This window comes from Castor canadensis, chromosome 1, assembly GCF_047511655.1.
Source record: "Castor canadensis chromosome 1, mCasCan1.hap1v2, whole genome shotgun sequence".
Taxonomy (NCBI): domain Eukaryota; kingdom Metazoa; phylum Chordata; class Mammalia; order Rodentia; family Castoridae; genus Castor; species Castor canadensis.
Genome location: NC_133386.1, coordinates 14,082,904 through 14,108,976, shown reverse-complemented (window position 1 = coordinate 14,108,976; position 26,073 = coordinate 14,082,904). Strand labels below are relative to the sequence as shown.

Here is a 26,073-nt window from a genome sequence, read left to right as displayed (position 1 = left end):
TATGTTTAGCTTTTGTCACTAACTATTTTAGTAGTGTTTTTAATATTTTAAATAGGGGGGAAATGCCAATGCTGGGTAAAATAAATCAAAATTTTTTAATGAGGAACTTGTTATAAGATTTTGTGTCTTGGAAGTGAAAATTAGAAGCAGAAAACCAATTAGTGACAGTGTAATGATCCTGGGGACAACAACAATGGTGACCTCAACTTGAGGGCAATAGTTTTGAACTGGGAAGGTCACAGTAGAAACTGATTCCCTGAATGGCCCCACTCAGAGTATTCATGGTGCCATCCTCTGTTGAATTTAGCTGATTTTATGGTATTTTTGTTTAGCTCAAGTCAGTTATGCACCTATTCAAGTGGATTTTTAGGTCAGATGACAACTATGAAACCAAGAATTCTACAGAAACAATGGCTTCATGTGTTTGTTCTGATCACCTAGAAGGCTGAATTCTGTACAAGTAGTGACACCTGGAGCGCCATACTGTAAACACGATGCAATTTAAAGCTAGCTATGTAGATAGGTATATGATTATCAAATTATATGCAAACAAAATAATGTATATTATTTCTCTAAAAGCTTTCCTTATTAATGTAGTTTGAAAAATTTATCATAGATTAAATGGCATATATGTCTTACCTCTGAAAACTTTTGAAAAATCAAAATCTTTTTCTATATGTTACCTGATATTTATCTTGCAAATTTGATTCTGTCATCTGTGCCCTTGTCAAATCTCTTTCAAATTGTTCTATCCAAACTTTTGTTTCTTTCAAAATTAGTCTGTCTTCTCTCTGGAAACCAGAAAACATTAAAAATTTATTAGTAACTGAATTTATTTAATTGTTGATTATACTTAATATTTAATGCATACTAATAGTCTGAAATTTTTTCTTTCTCCTTGTACCTACCCCTTTTGGCATGTAAGAAATGAATCTAATTCTAGAAAAATGTCTTACTTATCTACCTAACTGCTGAAATTATTTACCTCATTTCTTCCTCCCTTAACACTAAGGGAACTTAGGGTTCCCTTAAGTTATAGGACTAACTTAATAAGGAAAATGTGTTCAAACAGAAAGTCCTACATTGAAAACTAGAAAGAGCAAGAGCTATAATGGAAACATAGACTTGGGGCTTGCTTCCAACCCAAGGTCATTGGTAATCCAGGGGACTGTTCTGGATGGAATTAATTTTGACTAAATTCAAGCAGTTGCAGTCACAATAATGGACAAATTGCCCATATTATTATTTTAAAGTGATATTCAATGTCATATGTTCCAAGTAGAGAAAAAACACATTTATCTTGCTCAATGTAGTATTCCTAGATCCTTTGCAACATAGTTCCTGCAAGAGATTTACCAAGACAGTCACTGAGTGAATGCATCCAATATTCATTTGTATAGTTTTTCCATTAATAATCAGAGCCATAGAATGGCTCTGATTAAATATTCTAATATTCCATTAAGGCTTCATATCTTGCAAGAAGGTCAAAATAAACATAGATATATTTAACATGACTTTCTGGTACTTGCAAATAGTACCAGAAAGTATTTATGCCTAAATACTTGTCTTTCCATTTCTCCCCAGACCTTCTGGAAAACTTCTGTGACCCAGAAGTCTAAGAGCAGAGTTTCTCTTCTATACCAGTGATTCTCAAAGTTCAGAGTACACCTGGGCTTGTGATAAAACAGAGATACATCCAGGCTTTCCAATTTAGTAAATCTGGAGCAAGGGCCAAGAATTTGCATCTCTAACAAGTGTCCAGATGAACCCAGGACTGAGAACCTTTCTCTATGATTGTGTAACAATCTAAACTCCAATATTCAACCAAAGGCATCACACTGTGTTTGGTCCTTATTTGTGTGTTTTTCCCTAAATCACAAATCTCTCATGTTTGTTTTTATCTCCAGTGCCTAACACAGGCCTGGCACTCAGTATCACTCAACATGAGTGTGGAATAATGGTTCCTTGGGAATGTGGTTATGAAGACAATGTGTAACTGGTGCCAGATGCTGCAAGGCTCAGCTCTTCCCAAGATGCTCTTCCAAAGGGTCAGGGGCACAGAATCAAAGCACAGACTTTGTTATTGGTTGATTTTCTTGCCCAGAAAAGCACTGTTAATGCATTCTTATGAGTCAGAGAAAAAAATGCCCTCGGACATTTAAAGAACATCTCCAAGGTACCACTGTAACCTCACAGAAAGCATGGTGCTTCACTGCAGCCTCTAAGAGAGACACATTTGGGACTGCCCCTGGGAGCAGCTGTTTGTTACTAATTGAAATTGCTTAGAGAAGTCATCTGAGGATTATGTTCTTAAAATAACTTTCTTAAAGTCCATTTACTGAATGACTTTTTCTGGTGGTTGGAAAGGTGCACAAGAGAAAACATGTAGCTACTTTTATATTAAACATTCTCCTTTCCAGGAGGAAAGTGAGGTATGAAACAGTATTTGGAGTCTCACTTGCTAATTTTCACATGCACTCAAAAGATATGGGGGACTATTGCCTACAGAAGCCATCTGAGTACCAAGTGGCTTAACTGTCAGCATCCTCTCCACTTTCTTCTTTCTTCCTCTTCTCTTTCTCTCTCACAAGCACAAAGGCACATTTATATCTTTGTGTCATGTTTACATAAACATAAGCTTCATGGAGCATGAAATACTTTAATATTTGACATGAAATTAGTTACTTCTGATATTCTGTTCTAATGGTGGCATAAAATTTTTTGCACTGATAGATGTTTAACCACAGGCCTACCTATGACGTATAGAAGGATGGAAAAGCTAAAGTATAGACTAGCTCTCAAAACTTGAATATGATCAAGAATTTAAAAGCATTCATTCCACAAATATTTTTGATCTAAATACTTGCAAAACAGATGTGAGGAAACTCATACTGATTAACTGAATACTTACCTTGTTCAGTGATTTTCTGCTTAATATTTTAAGATAGAAAAATAAACTCTTAACTTTATTTTTATTTTCCATGTCACATTTCAAGAAACTGAACATAATTAGTGTAAAGTTTTCGTTAGTGCTGTTAAGTGTTAAAAGGAAAAGAGATGCTTTCATATAATTAAAGATTAGTGGGCAAGCCCACAGGGGTGGCTTAGACTATCACAGCATTTAATAACAAATATGCATGTCATTCATTCTGTTAGAAAGGAAAGGAGCTAACATTGTGAAGGTATGAAAAGTAATGTGTACATACAGACAAGTACATGCAAAGGAATGCCTAACAAGCTATAGAATGTAGGGGATTTGAAGCACTTCACTCGTTCAAGGTCATGTAAAGCTTACCTTCAAGTTCTGGATAGAATTTGCAAAAGGTAAGAAAACTGGAAGTATTTCCTAACAATGTGAAAAGATAATATACAGAAACATAACATAAATCGGGCAGAAAATATGTAGCGAATGAGAAGAAAGTCAATGGATGGGGCATCTGTCTATAGATAAATAGGCAATAATTTTAAGGGCATGATTACTTTAAGATGTTTTCATAAGTTCCAGCATGTCAAGGTAGCTGTCTGCAAAATGATGTTTAAATTTTAATTTGAAATGGTCATCTGGGGAAATACACAGTTTGTAAGTGTGTTCTGAAATAAAATTAAGCATTTCAGGAGAACTACATTAAAAAAAGGAGCTAGATGGACCCTTAATTTTCCCTATAAATACACTAACAACATGTATGAATTTGTGACTCTCATAATTAAGAATGTGCTGTGTTTCTGAGAGCAGTCAGTCATATTTGTTGTAGTGGAAGAATGGATGGGTGGAAAAAAACCCAAAAGTTTACTAGGAAAGAGAGAGAAGCCAATAGACCTATCTTACTTATTTACAACTAAGTACAAATTACCCAAGAAATATCTTGAGAGAAAAAAATATTTTTATTAGTTTAATTTCTTGAAGAATGAATGACAATGTCTATTTCCAGTAAGAAAATTATTTTTAAAGGTATCCATAAAATATTTAATTTAAGTGGACTTATAAAAATCAAATTCACACAGAAAAATGGAAACCTAGTAGATATATTGATGCATGATTTTTTAAATGGTTTAGGAGATTTACTAAGATCTGGGTAGACATATACCGAGTACCCTGAGGGGATGATATCAACTACACTAATACATATATATATATATATATATGCTTATAAATTCTTAAAAGCTCACTAAATACAGAGCAAAATAAGGATGGAGTCATGGCTCCAGTGATAGAGCATCTGCCTACTAAATGCAAAGCTCCAAGTTTGAACTCCAGTACCAGGAGTGTGTGTGTGTGTGAGTGTGTGTGTGTTTCATATCTGTAAGGATTTTTACAATAAACTCTTGCTCATGAGTACTCATGAAAGCATCTCCTTTTTTCTCACATGTTTCCAGCCACAAAGTTTCCTTATCTGGAGAGATGATTCATGTCAGATAAGTTAAAACAGTAAAAACTACAACAAACCAGTTATAAATTCATCTGGATAATATAAGGATCTTAGACATGGAATCTGATGTTCTCTGCACTGTATGGGGTGAATCTAAAATGTTTTCTTATAGAGCTTCTTATTCACACAGCAATCCCAGGTTCACTTACACTGTCAAAGCCCACAAACTCCCAAATAACTCCAAAGTGCTTGCATCAATCAATGCTAGCAGGTGCACATATTCTTTGCTTTAGACTTTTGTGGTGCTTCTTAAAAATATTTGTTCTACTAACTCTAGCTAAATTATTCTGGTGGTCAATGTTTGTGCCTGAATCCTGGAAAAAAAAACTTTTCCTAACTAGCATAGCTCTGTCAAATGTCATATTAACTTTAGCCAAGAGACCCAGGAAACACCACTAGCTTTAGTTTGGCTTAATTCTTTCATGAAGTCACTGATTTTGAACTATTAGTGAAATGCTTCCTTGGCCCTTTCCTTCTTCTGGTTTGTCTCCAAGTCTTCAGAAGACCCAAACAATGTATGCACATGTGAATAAATGAATAATTAAAAAAATAAAACTCTTACAACAACAACAAAAAAGAAAACACATTTAAAATTATTTATTTTCCTAATCACTCTTCACTGTAAACTAGATCTTCTCCACAATGAGGACAGAGAGGCTCATCTTGGCAGTTTCATTTGTTATTTTCCATGGAGCCATTTTGCTTTATAATTAAGCTGAAATTTTGCAGTAAATCCACTCCTCTGTAATTTAAAAAATACAACACTATTTCCAAAATATCAGGAGAATGGTCCTATCTATTGTTTTGGTAGACTGGGAAACCAGGCATTCTGGGGCAAACTTTCTACAGGGAAATTTGAAAAACAATTTTAAAAGCATTAAAATTTTACATGCACTTTAAACTAGTAATTCCATTTCAAAGGATCTTACAACAAAACTTTATTACAAGATTGTTTATAAAAGTATTATCTGTAACAGCAAAAATTAGAAATTTATAGTAATTAAATTTGGGGAAATAATTTATTGTACATACATATTATCATATGTATGAAGAATGTGCATAGTTCTTTATAATGTTAATGAAAAAAGTATTATAAAAATTATATATATACTATTACTTTATTTTTGTTAAAATACTATGAATCTTCAAATACATAGAAAATTTTGGGAATTAATAGTACGATATTAATTTTTTCCTGGGATAGTTTCTGTCTAGAAGACCAAGTATAGATAATTTTCCTTTTTTGTTTACAATATTTTAAAATTCATGACACTAAATATATATCATTTGAGGACTGTGACAAAATGTAAATGTTATTTAAATTATTGAAAGGTGAAAAAAATCTAACCATGGTGAATAACTTGAACTTTTACAAATTATGCCTTACTTTCATGCTTGCTGTAAATTGAAATAAAATCTAAAAGTCAAAATTTGATGTCATCAGGCAGAGCAAGGAGACTCAAGATCTATGGGTACCAATGATGTGATGAGTATAAAGTTACTTCAATCTTCAAATTAGCGAAATGGAATTCTCAACACTGCTATCTTTCCTCAGTTTTCATTGTTCAACATTGAACATAGCATTCATTTATTAATAACACTCCCTCTGACACATCTAACATCCAAACCAGAGACTTTCCTCACTAATCATATTTCTTTTTGGTATTACTCTCATAGTAAAATGCATTCCAGTTTATTTTTAAAAATAGTATCCATAAAAATCTGAGGCAACTGAGTGTGATATCAATACTGAAAGGAAACAAACTTACATCATTCTCTTGCCCATCGGTGCCTGCACTGTGGACGTCAGGATAGCGTTTCAGAAACTGGGCAACATAGGTCATGATGGACTTCTCATCTGGCTTGTCCACATCCACATCTGGAACAGCCAAACCCACAGGTGAATGAGCGCTTAGCAGCCACTGGATTTAAGTTACGCAAGTTTTGAAATCTAGCTATTGCACACTGTCCTAAATACACAAAGAAAACAGAATTATGATCTAGGATTTTGAGAGGAAAGAGAAACTACTTTCATGTGGACAATACATGGTAGAAATTTTGTGAGTCAGGAAAGTGACACATTTTAACCAAAAGCTTTTAGGAAAGTAGTGTGTGTTCCATTTAAGTAATCTCAACATGAATTCATCAGAAATCCCAGATGCTCTATGGTTACTCAGACATTCTGTCTAGTTAAGAAATGACAAATTTCTTAGCCTGCCAAGTTTAGAACTGGGGTGAGCAGATACTATGAAAATGCTTCTAGTTGTGGTGCTAAATGATAGGCTGTATGCTATCACAGATGACCAAACACAGGTAACTCCCCTGTCCCCACAAGTTTTGCTTTAGAAGAATGGAAGATAGCTTAGATTCAGCTTCTGAGACAGCTCTTCACTGTGGGGCCACTCAGTTTAAATTGCAGTATTTTGCATAATCAAGTATACTTTGAGGGAGACACAGCCTGAAAAAAAATCTAAATCACCATTGTGTTGAAACTACAGGTATTTGCCTGCTAAAATCATTATAAGCCAAAAATATTTATACAGATTTCATAGTTATATATGGGATGAATCTGGCAAAATAAAGTGTCAAATGTTGTAAACAAGTCTTTAAATGTCTATGTTAAAGGCAATAAAAGTGACAGCATGTTACACTGTGAGCCAAAAGCAAGCAAATTAACCAAAATATAAAAGATTACTTTTGACTTGAGATAAAACTCTGGCCATACCAGTGTGGGACTGAAAAGGTGTTGCGACCCACTTGACTTAAAAGGAATTTCATAGATGACTTAAAGGTGATTTCAGAAATAGCAAGATCTCTGAAAGTGAAGATGCACGTGAAGAATGGATAAAACTGGCTCAGGAATGTGAATGTGGAAAAAAGCAACATTTTATACATGATTTAACATGGTATATGGTGTGTAATTCACAAGTACCTAAATTATAAAATAATCATTAAAATGCATACTGGTGTATTTAATTTATACTCTTAAGAGTTTATACGTTCAAGTTTGCTAAGTAACTTTGTTTTTATGGGGTTTTGTTGTTTGGGGTTTTTTGTTTCAAAACAGGTTCTTGCTATGCAGCCCATTTTGACCTCAAACTCATGATACTCCGCCTCAGTGTTTCAAGAGCTGGGATTTCAGGCTGGGCCACTTTGCCTGTGGCTATGTAACTTTGGAAAGGGGATTTTCATCAGGAAAATAAGAATCACTTTATGTCTGGAACATTATTGTATTTGAGCAACTTCAGTTTCTTATCATGAAAGAAGATATTAAGATCTTCTAGTCTACAACAGGAAACCTTCAGTTCTCTCACAGCCTCTGAAGTTGATGGCTGGGATATGTGGGGGACTCCTTCTTGCCCTTCTTGTGCAGAAATGAGATGGAAAGTCCTTATGCAGGTGAACGTAGGGCCCAGCAGGAATCTAACATGGCAGGGAACTCCCACCTCAGAGGAAACCCACCCAGGACTCTGTAGCTTTCTGTTGAAAATATAAGGGTATCTTCTTTGTTTTAGAGTTATGAGAGTTCATTTTGTAATTCCAATACTAATTTAAAAAGATGCTTTACGCTGTTACAGTTACATTCAAGCATTCATTAAAAAAAATTCTATAACTGTCCACCCAAATAAGAAATTATCTGTGATTTTTGGAAAATTTATTTGGATACTTTTATTTCAATATAATCAACACCTTACTAGTTAGTTTATAAAAGTTTATTGATGGTGTCAGAATTGTCTTTTGAAGACTTGAAAGAATTCACTCCATTTCTAGAAAGTCATAAATTCATAGCTTTATCAAAAATATGCCAAACAATTGTAATGAAAAATGTCAGTCAACCATTTGGGTAGTTTGTTCAACCAGCAAAACACTGGATGATCACCAACATTTCCAATTATTTAATGACTAATCTTTTTCTTATTTATTTTTGGCAGTACTAGTGTTTGAACTCAGGGCCTTGGACTTCATACACAAGTGCTGTGCCGCTTGATGCACACTGCCAGCCATTTTTGCTTTAGGTTATTTTTCAGATAGGTCTCTTGCTTTTTTCCCAGGCTGGCCTTGGACTATTATTCTCCTATCTAGGCTTCTTACTTGGCTGGGACTATAGACAAGAAGTACCACATCTGGCTTATTTGTTGAAGTAGGGATCTTGATAACTTTATGCCTGGGCTGACTTCAAATTGTGATCCTCCCGCTCACTGCCTTCTGAGCAGCTAGGATTACAGGTGTTAGTCACTATGCTCAGCTCTAATGACCAATCTTTTAAAAATATGACCTTACAGTACTAACAATCTTCGATTTCTTCCAGATTCTTGGGAGTTATATAGTAATTCTTTTATCCTGTTACAACCCTCCCACTTCTAAAACTTTCATTCCAACCTTAAATTCAGTTCATCTGCCTATAAACTACATTTTATTGGCTATATCAGTGCCAAAGAAGTGTTTGGAATAATGGTTGGTATTTTGTTCTAAAACAAATGGTGGCAAATATTTGCCCAGAAGATAGTGGGGGGAGGGGGACATTTCTTCTCGCTTCCCTTCAGCTTTCTGTTCCCAAATGGAGTCTTAGATGTTGTGCAAGTTGAGGTTCAGTACCAACACATACCCCATTGTGAGGGTACAATGGTGAACAATTACTTGACCTACCTTCAGGATCTAGCAGTCTTGGGATGCCCAGGTGCGTTTCAGCAATCATGAAAGCCTCCTCCAGGTTCTCTCTGTTCGATCTGATCTTCACCCTCTCTAAGTCCACCAGCTCAGGTCGGATCGCATGGATGACTGAATGGAAGGCAACCCCACTTCGCCAACTCCGCCCGAAGTCCTTCACTTCTATCCCTATCTGCCTTGGTGTGACAGACACAGAAAATAATGTCACATTCCAAAGAGGTGTGTCCAAGCACTGTCTTCAAAGCCTCTCATAAAACCCCATGCTTCGCACCAATGCTGAGTAAAAAAAGGCAAAACTAATTTTTAGAGGGCAATAAGGTAATGTTATAATTATATATGTAGTTATATACCTACAGTTTTCTTTCTTTTTTTTTTTTGACAGTTTTCTATCTGAGATTTTTTTCAGTAATTGAGATGAGTAACTTAAAGCACATTTTTACACTTATTGTTGAAAGAAAACCCATTTTTTTCAGTACTGGAGTTTGAACTCAGGGCCTCACACTTCCTACACAGACACTATACCACTTAAGCCACATCACCACTCATTTTTGCATTGGTTATTTTTGAGAGAGGGTCTTGTTTTATGTCCGGACCAGCCTGGACTGCTGTTCTCTTATCTGTGCTTCCCTTGGTAGCTGGGAAGAGAGGTATGACCCACCACACTGAGCCAATGGTTAAGAGGGGGTGTTGAGAATTTTTTGGTGGGGCTGGCCTCAATATGAGAGCCTTTAGATCTTCACCACACAATTGAGAGAAAAACCTGTGACAAAATTGCAAAAGGGAAAATGGTAAAAATATCAAAAGTGATAATAATTAACCATAGTATATTTGCTGAAGAAACATCTCACACATTTCTAAGCAATGTGTCAGGCACGGTTTATAAGAGACGAACATACTGTGACTACATCATGTCAAATGCATTAGTGTGTAGAAAGGCTGAGGATCTGGTCGCATGTGCAAAGTGGACACAAAGGAGTCTATTCCACTGAGTCCAGACAACAACGCCATGAGCTCCAGCTGCCCAGCACCCAAATTGTTTTAATCCTCTCTTTGTGGAGTTGTCTCAAGAGCAATCATTGTTCCTTGGTGGTGCATTTGATTAATTCAAAGACAATCATAATTAAGAAAGCTGATCAAGTTGGTAACATTTTGTTAGTGAAAATACAAAGGATGAAAGCAAGATTCTTTTCTACATGGAACTTGTCAGTTATAAAGTGGTTCCAAAAAGAGTTGCAAAGTGCAGGCATGGCCTGGGCAGGAGAGCTCCTGGCCCTGTACCGCCAAGAAAAATATGACTGACCCCCCAAAAAGAGTCACAAGGATGTGTCTGAGCATTGGTACCACCCCATGATAAGTGTTGAACCTATAAATGGATCGCTTAATTAACATTCAATACAGGTATCTGATAGTTTCTTTCTTTTTTTTTAAATGGCTCTATTAACTTTATAGCATTACTAAATATAGCAGGAACATCATTTAATTAGTTTTTACTAGATTCTCAAATTTTCCATGAAAAATATGATCTGACTAATATACTTCTTAATCAGTTATAAGTGCCCTTAAATTTTATTTCAGCAAATTTCAGGTTCAGTTTGCATAAAATATTGTGTGCTAAAAGTAGCACCATTGGACCTAATTGTGGGTTTCATAAATCAATATTTAAAACCAATTCCACACAGCTCCAGTAATTATAAATTCATTTTGAATCTTCTTTTTGTTCTTTTGGTGTTTCTGTCTCTGGTGGTATGGACAAATTTTTTCAGCATGTATCTGATACTCACAGAGGTTGAACAGTTTGTCCTTGTTAACTATTCATTCATATAACACCTCTTTATCCTACTTTTTTACCTATATTTTCCCTTTGCTTTTATTTTCTCATTCAAAAATGTTTCTGGGTTGGAAATGGTGGTGCATTTCTGTTCATTGGTTTTGCTTTTCAAACACTTTAGAGGCTCCTATGTTTAGCCCCTCCACATTTTATAAGAAGTACTTATTTACAACTATTTTCCAGAAGTAGAAAATCGGATTCAGATTAGGCTGAGATGTGCAAACTGACAGAGAAATCAAGTTAATGTTACATGTCATTGTGGAAGAGCAAACAAAATCACAACTTTGTACAGTACAGAAATTGTCCTGATCATATCGCACCACAAAATATTGGTATGATCAACTGAAAGACCCAGTGGAATTGCTATGAGAAGGTACCTTTTGACCACAGTAGCTTTTACCCATAATTATAACAAAAATGTGTACAAATAGAAATTTAGATTTGATAGATTTAGATTTGGATGTCAACCCATAAAATTAGGGTTGACAATAGAATCTACATTTCGGATAAAAGATAAATCCAAAGGGAAAAACAAAATTCCTAGGAAGTTTGAGGAGATAAAAACAAATCCTATGTTTTAGAATGTGGTACTTAGTTCATATTATTGTTATTAAATAGAACTCAATAGCCTTATGAAAAGATAATCAGATGTAAAGTTCTAACTTATTTGTGCAAAAATTATTTAATTTAAATAACGGGTTGATTGGAATAATCCTTTGTGCTACTAATCAAAAGTGAAGGTTTGATCAGTTTTATTACTCAGGCCCAATCACATGAATGAAGAAGGAATTAATTTTATTACTCCAGTTTCCTAGAGTGTTAGTGGTGACTCCATGTTTGTGTTTTAATTCAAAGAGAATGAGACAAGAGCTAAAGCAGTCATCTGAATAAATGATTGAGAATAAATCTCTTCAAATTTTGCAATCATCACAGGACGTATAAGCAATAAATTGATAACTCAGATCATTCGAGGGTTTCTGATTTAAGCAAGCTGGTGGTACTTACTTTCCTGCTGTGTACTGAACCCATTTCAACAGTGTCTTCTTAGCATTACCCTGGATCTTGGTGGCCACCTTGCGTTTGCTTGGTGGGCTGGCGGTCTCAGTGCTGACGATACTGTCCACAGAGGATGCACTGCTGGACAATGACTGCAGCTGTGGCAGGTTGCTAGTCAGCTCTTCAATCTGTTTATGAACAAAAAATAAAACTATTATTGTTGTTCCTCTTTCCTCAGGGAGTTGACTTTTCCAACTAAATGTCATTTATCTTAACACTCTTGAGAACTGTAACCTCCCACAGGAAAGAGTTCATATCTTACTCCCTTTTATATTTGCTGTTATGCTAACTGTATCTTACACACAGTAACAAATAGTAGCTATTTGCATGCATAAGTTAATGCAATTGTTTGGGTATGGTTTGAGTTTGTCTCCCAAGGACTCAAGTGTCAGAAGCTTGGTCCTCAGTGTGGTGATTCTGAGAGGTGATGGACCTTAGGGAGGTGGACTGTAGTGGGAGATCACTGGGGAGGCTGCACGTGGAAGGAACTGGTTATTTCTTATGGGACCCTGGCTAGAGCTCATGAAAAGGCTGTTCTGAAGGGGAAAGTCTAGCACCTCCTTGCTCTCTCTGGCTTCCGGTCTCACCATGTTGACTTCTTCTTCTTGCATGTGCTTCTGCCAGGATGGCATCTGAGCTGCCGTGGTGTGGTGTGGTCAGGGGGACACTTGTTGATCTGGCCGCATTCTATCTGGATTTTCAGTGTTCAAAGCTGCGAGCTAAATAACTTCTTTTCTTTCTCAGTTAATTTTGTTGTAGCATTGAAAAATAAACTAATATAACTATTATTAAAGTAAAACCTGATGATTAGAACAATTATCTGCGAAGAAATAGCAAGATAATTTCTCCCCATCATGTCTGAGAGGACCCTAGAACTAATTCCTGCCAGAGAAAGAACTTTTTTCCTGAGGTCCTTCTATGTGGGTACTCATTTCCCTTGTGTCATGCCTCTGCTGAAGTTCTTTGGGGTGGACGGCTCCACCTTTGCAGGGGAGAAGAGCAAATTCTCCTGCCACCAAAAATCTGTGAATGTATGAAGATCACATTTCTGCTAAGTTGCCCTACCCCTGAAAGGTGGGGCAAGGAAGGGATTTATAAAATGTCTACCATTCTCTCCTTTCATGATATAACATAAAGTAAAAAGTCAAGTGTAGCACGGTACCTGGAAATACAGAATAATGGTCCACATCAATCCAAGAACTATTGATGGCCGGCCATCAGCTATGTCAGTGGAGTTAATGTTGACTAATTTAATCTGTTTAAAAAGAAACACTGTACTAGTAATGTACTTGAATATTATTCAATAATTAGGACTTTATTAGAGATCAAAAAGAATTGGCCATGCTTATGTAGTATACACACAAGTAAGTAGAGTGAGTCACGAATCCACACAAGCACATGGTTTCAGTGAAAATTTAGGGGTATTTGTTAGGTGCACAAAATGCAAATGACCATAAAATGGATTTCACAATCTTCTTTCGCTTAAAGTTGAAAAAAAATATAACATCATGCAGGAAATTAACAACAAAAATGCCAACAAATATCATTATTCTTTACATTTACAGGTTGACTGGAACTTAAAGGAAACCATTATGAGTAATTTAAGAAGGTGCACTTACTTTGAACTTTGCTACTAAATAGCATGAAACTTAGGTTGTCTTTTACCTATAAAAAGCAGGAGTTAAAAATTCTAAAATTTGTACTAACCGGTGATCCTCTGTACATGGACTGACATGGAAAACAAAGGGAGAAGATAATATGCATATATACATAACCTTTGAAATCTGCATTCCTTTTTCAAAGGGAATAAAAAGGTACTATTTAGAGAATTACTTTGGGAATAGATTTTAAAGAGGAACAAAGGAAAGACAAGAAATAGTAAGACAGGAAGAGATTGTTAGCCTTGAGTCTCCTATTTTGGGTCAATGAACTATAAAATGTTCAGACAGATATCAATCTGTGTGTAATTGTGTGCAATTGTTCATTCTGATATTTTCCCAACTGCTAAAGTGGTTCCTTTCCTAAGTACAAGCACAATGGACTTGCGTGGTGAGTCTCTTCATCTGTGACTGAGAATGCAATCAACAACTACTCATTACCCTTTTGTAATCTCTAAAGAAGTCAGAAAAAAGATGCTCACTGTTCCTTACCCCTGTAGCTCAATAATTCCCAATCAAGATTTCATGAAGTGTGTTATTCATAATAAAGTTCAGAATTCTAAAGCATGAAATTTGCATAGTTTGCTAAAATTTATATTAATTCATTCCATTATCAAATGTACATTATTGGGCCTGGTGTAGTGGTACACACCTTTAATCCCAACTACATGGGAGACAAAAGCAGGAGGATTGCTGTCTGAGGCTGGCCCTGGGCAAAAGTGTAAGACTCTACATGAGAAATAACTAAAAGCAAAAAGGACCGGGAGGATTGGTGTAAGCAAGCATTAGGTTCTATGTTCAAAACCCAGTACTGCCAAAAATGCAAATGAGTTAAGGGTCAGAATCTAAGTTTCTTCAAGTTCCTATCTTATAGAAAATATTCAATTAGACATTTGTAGAGTATAGGGATTAATTTAGAGCATGTAGACTAAGAAAGAAATAATAGGATCATTCTAGCTTTCAGAAGTGTATGGAAATCCATTTATACAACTAGCTTTGGTGTTCCCAAGTACTGACATCCTAAATACCCCTAAATTTAAGAGGTGCAGCGCTTTTGGAGGAAAGTGTTTCAGCATCTAACAACATGGCATGCACGCTTACCTTTTGATCTAGCAATAACATTTTAGGAATTTACCTAGAAAACACACCTCCAATAATATGAAAATTCTTATGTACACAGTAATTAACTGCATCGTTGTTTGTGTTTGATAAATATTAGAAGAAAGTGGAAGAAGAAGGAAAAGGAGGAGAAGGAGGGGGATAAGAGAGAGTTAATGGAGGGGGTGAAGCTGGTCAGAGCATATCATATGCACATACGGAAGTGCCATGATGAAACCCCTTACGATGTACAATGTAATATAAACCAATACAGAAAAAGAAAAGTATCAGAAACAAGGTAAATTCCCATTCATAGGAGTGCTTGAACAACAACAGCACATCCCAGCAATGGCATTCTACTTTTATTATTGCTGTAAACACTGAATAAGGAAGTCTACATGAACTGATTTGGGGTGATTTCCAAGATACACTTCTAAATAAAAATCAAAATACAACCATAGAATGTTATCCTTTACACGCATGCATCCAAGTGTGTGTATATGTGTGTGTGCAAATGTGCGTACATATGTGCATGTACATGCACAGGCATAGGGAATACACAATGAAATACAAACAGCAGCAGATTAACTTTATTACAGATGAATAATGCAGACATCCTAAAGAGAATGGGGAGAATGGAACCAAGCTAAGTGCATTGGAGAACAGCCTTTTGACTGGATACTCTAACACTCACCCCCAAAAGAACTGGGCACAGATACCCTCTCAAGTTAGTAAATCTGTTTCCTGTCAGTATTCTGAACTATTTCATGGCCTTAAAAAATAAGTGAATATATTGTAGATGACAGCCAGGTTTCCCACCATCAGAGAAAGTAGAAACAAAAATCAGGTATGGACAGAATTAACCTTGTTGTGTTGGGCTGGAATCATATACATATATACATACAGGGAGGGAGGGAGAGAGAAGGAGTGAGAGAGAGGCATGGATGTATGTAAACACATGGGTTGGCAAACATACATATTTTCTTCTGCATCTCTCTGCTGAGAGGCCTAAGCACAATGACACCCCACAAGCAGATACAGCTCCCAGGACTGGGTTGATGAAGACCAGGCACCAGTAAAAAGACAAAAAGAGCAAAGCCTCCTAGAGAAGTGGTTGCTTCCAGCACCGGGGCAGGGAAAACAAGATAATCCTGGGACATCTGTGGTTGCAGAAAATAAGAAAGTGCTTGAAAAGGGGGAGACCATGTAGAAAGCCAACCAAAGAAGGTCATAACATTACAGATGGAATGACTGAGCAACAGAGTAACAACAACAGCAATAATAACGGTTGATCATAACTATAAAATAAAAACAAATATACACTGATCCATAAAGAAATAAATAAGTAGTTGACAGAATAAGTAACAAATAGGGGAGAAAGGACATCTTTTTCTTATAGAATAATATCAATAAATGTAGAGGGAGTGAGAGAAACAAAGTTGTCAGCAAGCAAATAGTACAGAAGTAAGTCTGAGAGACAGTGAGTAAAAGGTTGAGGGGAAACCAAAATTAACATAGTCCTTTTTATCTCCCCTAGGTTACTTCTCAACTAGAAGAGGAAAAATAGTAACATTACCATAGAACAAAAATGGCAGCCATCTCTGCTATGGTTTGAATATATCCCCCGAATTTCATGCATTGGAAATTCGATCCTCAAATTCCTGTTCATGGTATTTGGTGATGCAGCCTCTGGGAGGTTACTAGGGTCTAGATAAGATCATTAAAGTCCCATGGTGGGACTGGGGCTTTGTGAGAAGAGGAAGAGAAACCTGAGCTGACCCATGCCTACTCTGTCTCCCCATGTAATGCTGTCCACCATCTTGTGATACAGCAAATGGCAGGTGCCTATACCACGCTCTTGGATTCCCCCACCTCTAGAATGGCGAGCCCAACAAACTTTCTTCTTCATAGATTATCCAGCCTTGAGTATTTTGTTATAATCACAGAACACAGGCTAAGACACCACCTTACCAAGTGACCAAGGTTAACATTGATACTAGATTTTCAATCCCAAGTTCATGTCCTGGAGAAGTCAGTGATTGAAGATGCTAGACCAGGAGTTAAAAGTAAAGCAAGCACAGTTTATTGAAAGGATAGCACAGCTTCCCCCTGGGAAGGGCTTAGGAAAGCTAACACCTTAGTATAGATAAAGTCTAGGAGAGATACAGGACTCTGCCTGGCTTGGGTACAACTATTCTATCTTGAAACTATGCTGTGGTTGTTTTACACTGAGTCAGTTTCTCACTGAATTCAGCTGCCTGTCCCTCCCTCTGTTTATAGAACTGAGCATTCCAAGAACATGCTCAGCTCATCCTGTCCCTGAAAGTCGCTCAACTCATCCTGGCCCTGAAAGTCACTCAACTCACCCTGGCCTTGGAGCACACGATCTACATTGTGCAGCTGCATCTTCTTATTTTGGTAAGGGACTTGTTATTTCTCTGAGAAGCCCATTGTTTCCCACACCCTTTTAGATGTCTGCTTCTAAAGTGTCTCTGTCATCCAAAATGAAGTCACCTCTGTCATTGCTCCCCTTACTCACCAGCAACAATACATATCAGAATCCTATATGGACTTGAAGTGGGAAGAATGTGTCACACTTCCTTGGAACTCTTGCCAACAACATACAACTTCAGTCTAATCATGAGAAAACATGAGAAACGCCCAAATTGAGAGACATTCTACAAAAATGACTGGAAGTTTCAAAGTGTCAAAGGTCATGAAAGACAGGAAAGAATGAAGATTTGCAATAGGAATGGACAGACAAATAAATGCATGGTGTGATGTTGGATTGAGAGATCCCAGAGAGCCTGGGAGAGATTTGTGACGGGGAAAACTGAGGGAATTAGACCAATGTGTGTGCGTCAGTGAACAGAATCATGTCAGTTTTAATTTTCTTCCTTCAATAAGTAAGTGCTACAGTTACATAAGTTCTCAGCATTAGAGGAAGGAGCGTAAAGTGGAAATCTCTTTTTTGCAACTTCTCTGTAATAGTAACGGTAATAGTGCATGTCTGTGGTGGTTTTACCCCACAGCTAATAGCAGAAACACTGGCATGGCCACTGCCTTCTTCTTTAAGTCATTGCTTTGCTTCTTACCTTTCTTCCTTCAAGGAATCTGAGCGCAGTTCCAATGTTAGCCACAGCGTGGATGCGTTTTGTGCGGCGTCCTTGTTCACAAGGCTGGGAAGAACAGAGAACAGGAATAAGTAGCAATGTACACACCAAAATAGGTTTAAAATCCCCATAAATGGATTGAAAATATACTTGAAGAATACTCAAGAGTGACGAACATAATCAAATTTGTCTGAAGGATAGCAAATATGCAAAGGAGTGCTGTCTCCATGGTGTTCTGAAGGCGTGTACCTCAACAAGACTTTCATCTCCAACCTACCTGTTAATGCATTTGCCTTGTAGGCTTCTGCATGTCTAAGAGCAGAAATTCAATGAACTCCTATGTTTTCTATTGACACTGTCCCTCCTATATGTTAGGAAATCTTTATATGAAAAATACTCTTAGTCACTATGCAATTTTCCAGTCACGTGAACATGCAAGGATTTCTGATATTATTAGTAACACTTTTTTATTTGAATGCCCAAAATATATGAAGCCTATGAGACAAGATTAAAAAACAGAATTGTGAGAATAAAGATGTCATGGCAGTGTGTTCTGGTACATAGAGAGACCATCTTATCTGTGTTTTACAAAAATTAACCTGTGCTTTCTCTGTGCTGCACTAGATGAAAATTCAAATTTCAGTAAATTAAATAGTATTGGCATTCTTTATTTTCACAGAAACCATCAGCATAGGTGAGGGTGAGTGATTTCTCTCAGGTTATACAGCTGTGCTACTTCTCTGCGCTGACCCTAGTGTTCCCAACTCAAAACCAAGTATTGTTTTATTTCTTATTGATAATGTGTTGAGTAATATCTTCATTTTAAATAAGTATTTAAATAGAAAATATACTTTTTAAATGTTTATGTGTTCTTTACTTGGAACTCTGTTATATATCATAGACTCTGATTATTGGTTTATGCACACTCATGAACCTGCCAACTGAAACAAAGTCAGGACTCACAAATAAAGGTGAAAGCCCTGTCCCTCCACTCACCAATACCTACACCCTGTTCTTGATTTCAACCCAAGCCAATGCAACCATCACATCAAATCCAGCCCAACACTTTCCTTCTTACATACATTCATTTCATTCCCTTGCATTCTTAAAAATATTTAGCGGAACGTTTATATACTCTCCCTTTGTTGTCAATACGGGTTATTTCCAGTCTATTGCTTTTGTGACCCATGCAGACTGATGAGTCTTATTTTTGTCACCCCTTGTGGGAGCACAGTTTCTCTTGGATGTGATATACCAAAGAGGAGAATTGTTGAGTCAGCAGGAATGTAACCTTTACCCTAGAAAGTAATGCCACACTTTTCCAAATGGTTGTCAGTGTTAAAAATAATCTTTTAGGACTAAGGCATGGATCAAGGGGTAGAGGGCTTGCCTAGCAGGAACAAGGCCCTGAGTTCGAACCTTAGTACTACCAAAAAACAAAACAAAAAAGACATTTTGATGTAATTCCTCTCCAACAGTTCATTCTGGCAGACTTTAAAAAGTATTTTCTCAGTTGAATGTATATAAAATATATGCACTGTTTTCATCTGCATTTCCCTGATCAGCGATCTCTTCCTCCGATCTGTGCAATTCTCTTATAAAACACCTTTTCCTGTCTGGAGCCCAAGTTTTCCTGTGGGATGTTGTACCCCTACTGCTTTGTTGATGTATATGTTCTGGATAGAATCCTCTCTTGAGCTTTTCACAGTGGGCATTGTGAATGTCTTGACAAGTTTGCAACTCCTTTTGTTACTTTATTTCAAGGTTTCTTAAGTTCAACATGGTTAAATATAGAAATTTTTATATTCAATATTTTTGTCTTTTAAAATTATTTTTGTCCTATCCCAGTGTCTGAAAGATGTGCAGCTATATTTTCTACTCAGGTGTCTTTGCCATTAGGTCCTTTAATGCACATCAATGTGGTTTTTCTGTATAGGGTATAAGGATCCAATGTCATCTTTTTCCTATTAGAGTAAACTGTTTTCTCACTCTATTTGTGGAGCAATCTCTCCTTACCCCCACATCTGACATCTGCCTCTGACATATACTGACGTTCCATTCTAGCTCTTGGTCTGTTTCTAGACCTTATTACAACTATTAATGTTACAACCCCTGTATCAATCCCACACCATCTAAAAGGACATAGCACCATCCTAACATCTGCCGTTAAGAAGAACAAGTACCTCTTCTTAGATTTACTTCTTCTGGTGTATTCTGGCTAAATGAGGAGGACATAAATATCTGTTGTATTACTGCATTGCATTGTCCCATCATATGTTTGCAACTATTTTTACATAACTCATCCTAACTAGTACAACTACTCTCACTTCTAGGCTATAATTCAAGATGAATTTCATTCATCTGTGTTTTCATTAGAAAGCCTTATCCATGGTAGGGACTCCAGAATGTTAGCTGAGTGATGAGCAGACAATGCTGTACTCCACTGTGGAGTTAAGATTGGACCTAAATAGTGATCCACGACTGACAGAGTCACTTACTGAACATGCAGTGACTTTTCATGTTCAAAGTTTCCTAAGAGTGCCCACTGGTCACTTCTAAGTGGATTAATAGATTTCTTCTAAAGGCAAAGGGTTAAAGACACACTGCAGAGGTTAGCAAAATAGATAAGAAGGAAGTTTCTCTATGGTCCCTAATCTCTACCATACTGTTTCTGTTTTTTCAATGCAAATATTCACATCCTTTAAAATTCTAAGCACATAATTAAATTTACAGTTCCAAAGTATATGTGTGATTAAAGACATATAACCACTGATCTGTTTAAAGAGTAAATGTTCCACACATAATACTCAATAGATGTAAGAAGTCCAAGAATAATGATTTTTAGATTCTCTAAGCCCTTAATGAAAATCATGGATGGGGAGTCACACTAGGTCATTGAATCAGGCTGGGATATTGAGATCCCACCCTCACTCTGAATTGCTGGCCATAAGGAGGCATCTGAGCATACTAAGACTATTGGGCGCATTTCCTGGATAACATGGTCAGAGACAGAGGCCTGAGTTATGTGAACTGTGACGTTAAGTACAGTGTACTTAGTTAGATCCCTCAGCTGGTTGTAGAATTCCTGGCCTTTCTAGCACTCCTCAGGGCAATGTTTTTGCTCACGGTCTCCCTTTGAAAGAAGGCCTAGGATGCTTGTTCTTTCACAGGATGCTCTTCATCTCCATGTGGGCCTGACCCACCATGCCTACAGGCATAGTCACCATTGCCAAAGCATTTTTCTACTTTCAGAATAATTTTATGTAATGCAGATTCTTGGAGGACTCAAGATAAACAATGATAGTCAATTTGGAAATTTCTCTTCTATGTGTCAGTTTCCCCATCTGTTAAATAAGAATGCAGAGATTCTGTCTGAAATCCTTCCTGATTTTAAGATCCAATTATTCTCACTGTTCCTAAATAAGTAGGGCACTTAAACAAAAGTGGGATTGTTGCCCAAAATGTATATTTTTCTACAATAATTTAGCTCAACAGTTAAATGTCCATCACGATTTCTGTAGACCATTGACCAAGAACAATGGAAGGATTATATTTAATGCTTAGAATGATATATATACTTTTTTTTTTTTGCAGTGCTGAGGATTGAACTCGGGACTCCATACATACTAGACAAGCACTCTACCACTGAGCTATACCCTTAGCCTGACAGATGTACTTCCCTATTACCCATAGGAAGATTCCTTGAACCTTTAACTAAATAGCTTAATTCAGGAGGATTTGGAAAAGGGTCAGTTAGATCGGGCAATCAAGAGAGTATACGTTTCAATCTAGTGCTCTCATGCCCTGCATGCTTAGCCAGTTTATTTAGCACACATACATGCCCATACATTCCAAATTGGTTGTTCATATATTTTCTGTTTGGTTCCTCCAAAGCAGAGCTTGAGACAAGGATTTCACGCATGTAGCTAATTGGAGAGGTGGTCCCAGGTAGCATGAGTGAGGGTGCGTGGAGAGTGAGACTGAGAAGAAGACAAAAATGTGCCACTGGAAGTTTCTGCTGTGAGCAACTGGAGCTCAATCTCACTGGAGACACTATGGGGACTTGTATGAGGCTAATGTACAATATGCCTTAGAACTGCCCCCTTCCTAAAAATTCAAGGCTGAAATATTCATTCACAGACTCCCATCTCCACTGGTTAAGGGGCCTTTGAGATCATTAACTCTCCAACAGTTCAGGGCTGCCATGTTACCTTGTAGCTTTGATAAATGCCTGCGGTGGCAATCCTGAGAGCTGCTGTCAAAATGTATGGAAATGTCTGCCACTGACATATTTGCAGTCAAAGGTGAACTGAAACGGGACACAGGGTGACAAGGGCATCTGCTCCAATGTGAATCCAATTAGACAAATGATGCACAAAATATTCTTACCAGTTTGTTTTTCCCAACAAACTCCTTTACAAAAGTTGTTGTTGAGATTCCCTGCACAAAATTAACTGGAAAGTTAATGTCAGGCAAAAACACTGTTAAAGACTCAATCATCCAGGTAATAATGACTGCTAAGATGTAAGGGACAAAGAAAACAGTGTTGCTAATTCCAGACTTTGTGCCTAGTGGGTTATATAACATTGTGAAGATTATTCCCAGAACTTCTTTTTTTCCAATTACAGAAAAAAACATTAACTTATAAATAATTTATGTTTACAAACTATTTACTGCTTCCTACTCTGAAATGAGAAGACATAAATAAGAAAATAAATGTTTTATTATTTGATAATGTACTGATAAACATACTTTGTAGCTCACTGTCAATATTGTGCTCACTGTTGGGTTCACAGCGTGTAAAAACAAATCGCCACTTTGAACATCCTGTTCTGGTTACAACTGATTGATGATGGAGAATGTCACCACCAAGAGCACGAAAAGTGTCATATTAGTTTCAAGCTTACAAACAACTATATAAATACCCAGATCTGGACCAACAATCCTTTATGGGAAGCAAACACTTAAATTGAGGTATGCATTAATTTTGTAGCTAATCTTCCTAGATACCATATACAGATGCAATAGTTAGCCTCAACAGGTTACTGATGAAATTCTTTGTTCTTATTCAAATATATAAACTAAACATTTCTCTCTCCCAATATCGATGTGTGCCTCCCAGTTCAAGATGATGGTAGCGTGGCTCAGGTGGTACAGTGCCTACCTAGCAAGCGTGAAACCCTGAGTTCAAGCCCCAGTACAAAAAAAAAGATAAAAAAAAAAGAAATTCTTTGTTCTTGTTTCTCAGGTTGCTACTATAAACACAGTTTCAGACCACTAAGAGTTTGCAGGAACAAGATAAGAAATTTGTTCCATGAAAACTGAAATGACAGGCAAAACAGTGTTTCTGGTGTCCTACCAACTATAAAACAGAAGACCTTTTTCTTATGTGGGCAGCACCCCTCATGTTCACATCCCCCACACCCCCAAGTTTCAAATGGAAACTATTTAACAAGTATGTTAGAAAAAAATCCTTACCAGTTTTTGCCCAGACAGGACCTCCAGAAGAGCAAGGAGCTTGACACCATCCTTCATGTCTTCAAAAAGATCATCCACCACCATGGGGGGCTTCCGCTGCAAAAGTAAATGCTACTCATTGTGGTGAAGTTTGTAGGAGAAATTTCTATATGCTGTGTGTGTATGTGTGTGTGAGCAAATTTCTATATGCTGTGTGTGTATGTGTGTGTGAGCACGTCCATGCACGCATTGACACTGCACATGGTAGGCACATACTCTACCATTCGGCTCTACCCCCACACCCTTTAATTCTTTATTTTAGATAATCACCAATTACCTTTTGGAAACTTCAAGAAGAAAAACAATCCAGTGGAGATAAAACTTAACACTCAAAAACCTCATAAGATTTAATGGTTAGGCTTTAGCTTGTATACCAGCTCCATTCTAGAAAGATATTCTTGAGAAGGGTGTGGAATAAGGGAAGGAAAAGAGGGCACGTTAACCTAATGTTAAGACAGAGATTAAAGCAGGACCTGAAGGGACAGCAGGGGGTAAACTGGTAAAATACTTCACTGAGCGTGAGTCCCATTACTCAGGCTTGATAGGATCAAGAGGCACCTTGTTAGCTCAGTGACCTGTCGTGGGATCACTGTTAGCTTGGCCCCCTTGTTGAGTGCACAGTTTGGCTCATCCAGCAAACCTCCCCTCAATGTAGTGCTGAACTCAAAAGAGCCAAAGTACAAGAGTACAGGCTGGTCAGTGCAAGCCTATCACCACTCTGGGTGAAAAACAAGCCAAACCCATGTTCAGCTCATGAGGGTCTTCTAATTTTTTGAGTGTTATCAAAATGCTCAGTATGCTGGAGTTCATCAAACCTTGAACTAAGGGTCTATCCTGGTTCCACGTGAAGTAAAGAAGTGATGAGGTTATTGTCGATGATCTGTCTATACAGGGGAGGTGCTCTCCAATTTGTCACAGAAGCACCGTTTTTCCCATTTGCCATCTGAATTCAAGCTCAGTAGTTTTCGGATTCTCACTGAATCTTGTTAAAGGCATACTGCTGATTCCTGACTTCAAACTGTCTTTCTTTAAAAAAAAATATGTTCTATGTAGTGATATTTAAACACCAAATGTTTTGTTGAAATTAACTTTCTTCCCTACCCACTGATATGAAGCGTTTATATTTCTCCATGACTGCATGAATTATGAATTCAGAATGGTGTAATTCTAATTTTAAATATACTTCTCTCTATATATGAAATGAACAGCTGAACACATTTTGTTCTCATGCTGTGAAATGCATGTTCCAAAATGAGTTTTAATTTTTGATCACTGCCTTTTGAACCCTACCACTCACACTGCTTCATAATTATACAAAGTGTGTCTTTTTAATCTAATCATGTAAATAGTTATTTAGAATAAAAAGAGCCATTACAATGACAACTGTTTGGTGTGACTGGAGTCAAAATTATTTAATTATTTATATAGTCAATACAAATATAATCTATTTAGCATTCAAAGTGCCTACAAATATCCTAATAATTTCAGTGGAAAAAGTTCATAAGTCTCTGATATATTTAGTAAGGAAAAACAAGTGAAGAGTTCACATATTGCATTAACCTGAGTATATTACAGAAGTTAAAGGAAACAGCAAGTTCTCATGCAGTAAAAGATTCCAAGAAGTTTGGCACCAAAAAGTTGGTAAGATGTATGATCTCATCCCTTCTGTGACTAAGCACAAGCAGGTCTACGTCTCTTTGAAGAACACTTGCTCCGCAGTGTTCCTGGAACTGGCCTTATGGATCAATCAGCATTGACTGCTGGACTGGTCAGTAGCCCACTGACCTCTACAAGGGACATTGCTGATACCATCTTCTCCCTGATCTGTTTTTCCCAAATCTCCATTGCCAGGCTGCCTGATTTACGGTCTTCTCTCTCCCTCTCTTTCCCTTTTCTTCTCCATGCATCCCTCCTCTTCCTCCATCTTCTCCTCCTTCCCATCCTTGAGCAAACTCAATCCTGAATTCTTTGCTCTTTGCAAAATTTCTCTGTCTACACATGAATCAAATCCTTCCTTCCAGGTAAGCGTCCTCTCTGAAACATTGTCAAACACATGACAGGTGCTCTATATGTTGCTGGCTGATTGAATTAGTGAATGTAAATAGTGTATAAGAACACCTTCATATATAAAGATTCACTCCTGAATAAAAAACCTCTCTTTAATTATTGGACAAGTTTTGCAGTCCCATTTTGCATAAGGTACTCTTTTTATATTGCACATGATCAACCTTGACAACTGTGACTCCATCAACTTATGTTTTGGAACAACATTCTAATAGAAAATCTACTAGCTAAAATATTTCTCTTGTCACATAAACAAATACAGCCTCAGTATGACAACTTTGCTCAGACTTTGTCACAGGGATAGGAGCCAAAAGGAAGATAGAAATGAGGATAATTTATTAGAACCTGACTTGATGGCAAGTATTGATTTCAAGCACTAAATACAAATCTGTCAAGCACTTTTCAACACCATAATTGCCATTTTAATTAATGGAAATTGCGACAATTTGTCCTTTACGTAGAGTATTTGAAGAAATTATATTCTCTAGGTCTTATCAGTCCATTTTTAGTACCTTGTACAGTGGAACCAAAGCACATTCATGCTGAGTCAGAGGTGGTTCCAAGAATGGACCTCCTGATGGCTGAGGGAGAGCAGGAGGAAGACAATGAGAGAAGTTCCTCCTTCTGTGCTACCCCTTCTAGAA

General features: G+C 37.1%; 1 protein-coding gene across 16 annotated transcripts in view; it reads right to left on the bottom strand.

Moving 5' to 3' along the window:
* Positions 1 to 26,073, bottom strand: part of Syne1 (spectrin repeat containing nuclear envelope protein 1) — a 437,993-nt gene that overhangs the window by 319,969 nt on the left and 91,951 nt on the right. For 10 of the 16 annotated variants that reach the window (XM_074072146.1, XM_074072138.1, XM_074072173.1 and 7 more), the window contains exons 4-12: positions 23,327 to 23,422; positions 17,831 to 17,914; positions 13,687 to 13,707; positions 13,142 to 13,234; positions 11,929 to 12,107; positions 9,075 to 9,271; positions 6,197 to 6,306; positions 3,296 to 3,346; positions 684 to 791 (exon numbers count right to left, since the gene is read on the bottom strand). In XM_074072146.1, the coding sequence (XP_073928247.1) occupies positions 684 to 791; positions 3,296 to 3,346; positions 6,197 to 6,306; positions 9,075 to 9,271; positions 11,929 to 12,107; positions 13,142 to 13,234; positions 13,687 to 13,707; positions 17,831 to 17,914; positions 23,327 to 23,422 (939 nt within the window). Of the gene's footprint in view, positions 1 to 683; positions 792 to 3,295; positions 3,347 to 6,196; positions 6,307 to 9,074; positions 9,272 to 11,928; positions 12,108 to 12,566; positions 13,096 to 13,141; positions 13,235 to 13,686; positions 13,708 to 17,274; positions 17,344 to 17,830; positions 17,915 to 23,326; positions 23,423 to 26,073 lie in introns of those variants that run through there. The other 6 variants (XM_074072152.1, XM_074072176.1, XM_074072162.1 and 3 more) reach the window with 5 other exon arrangements.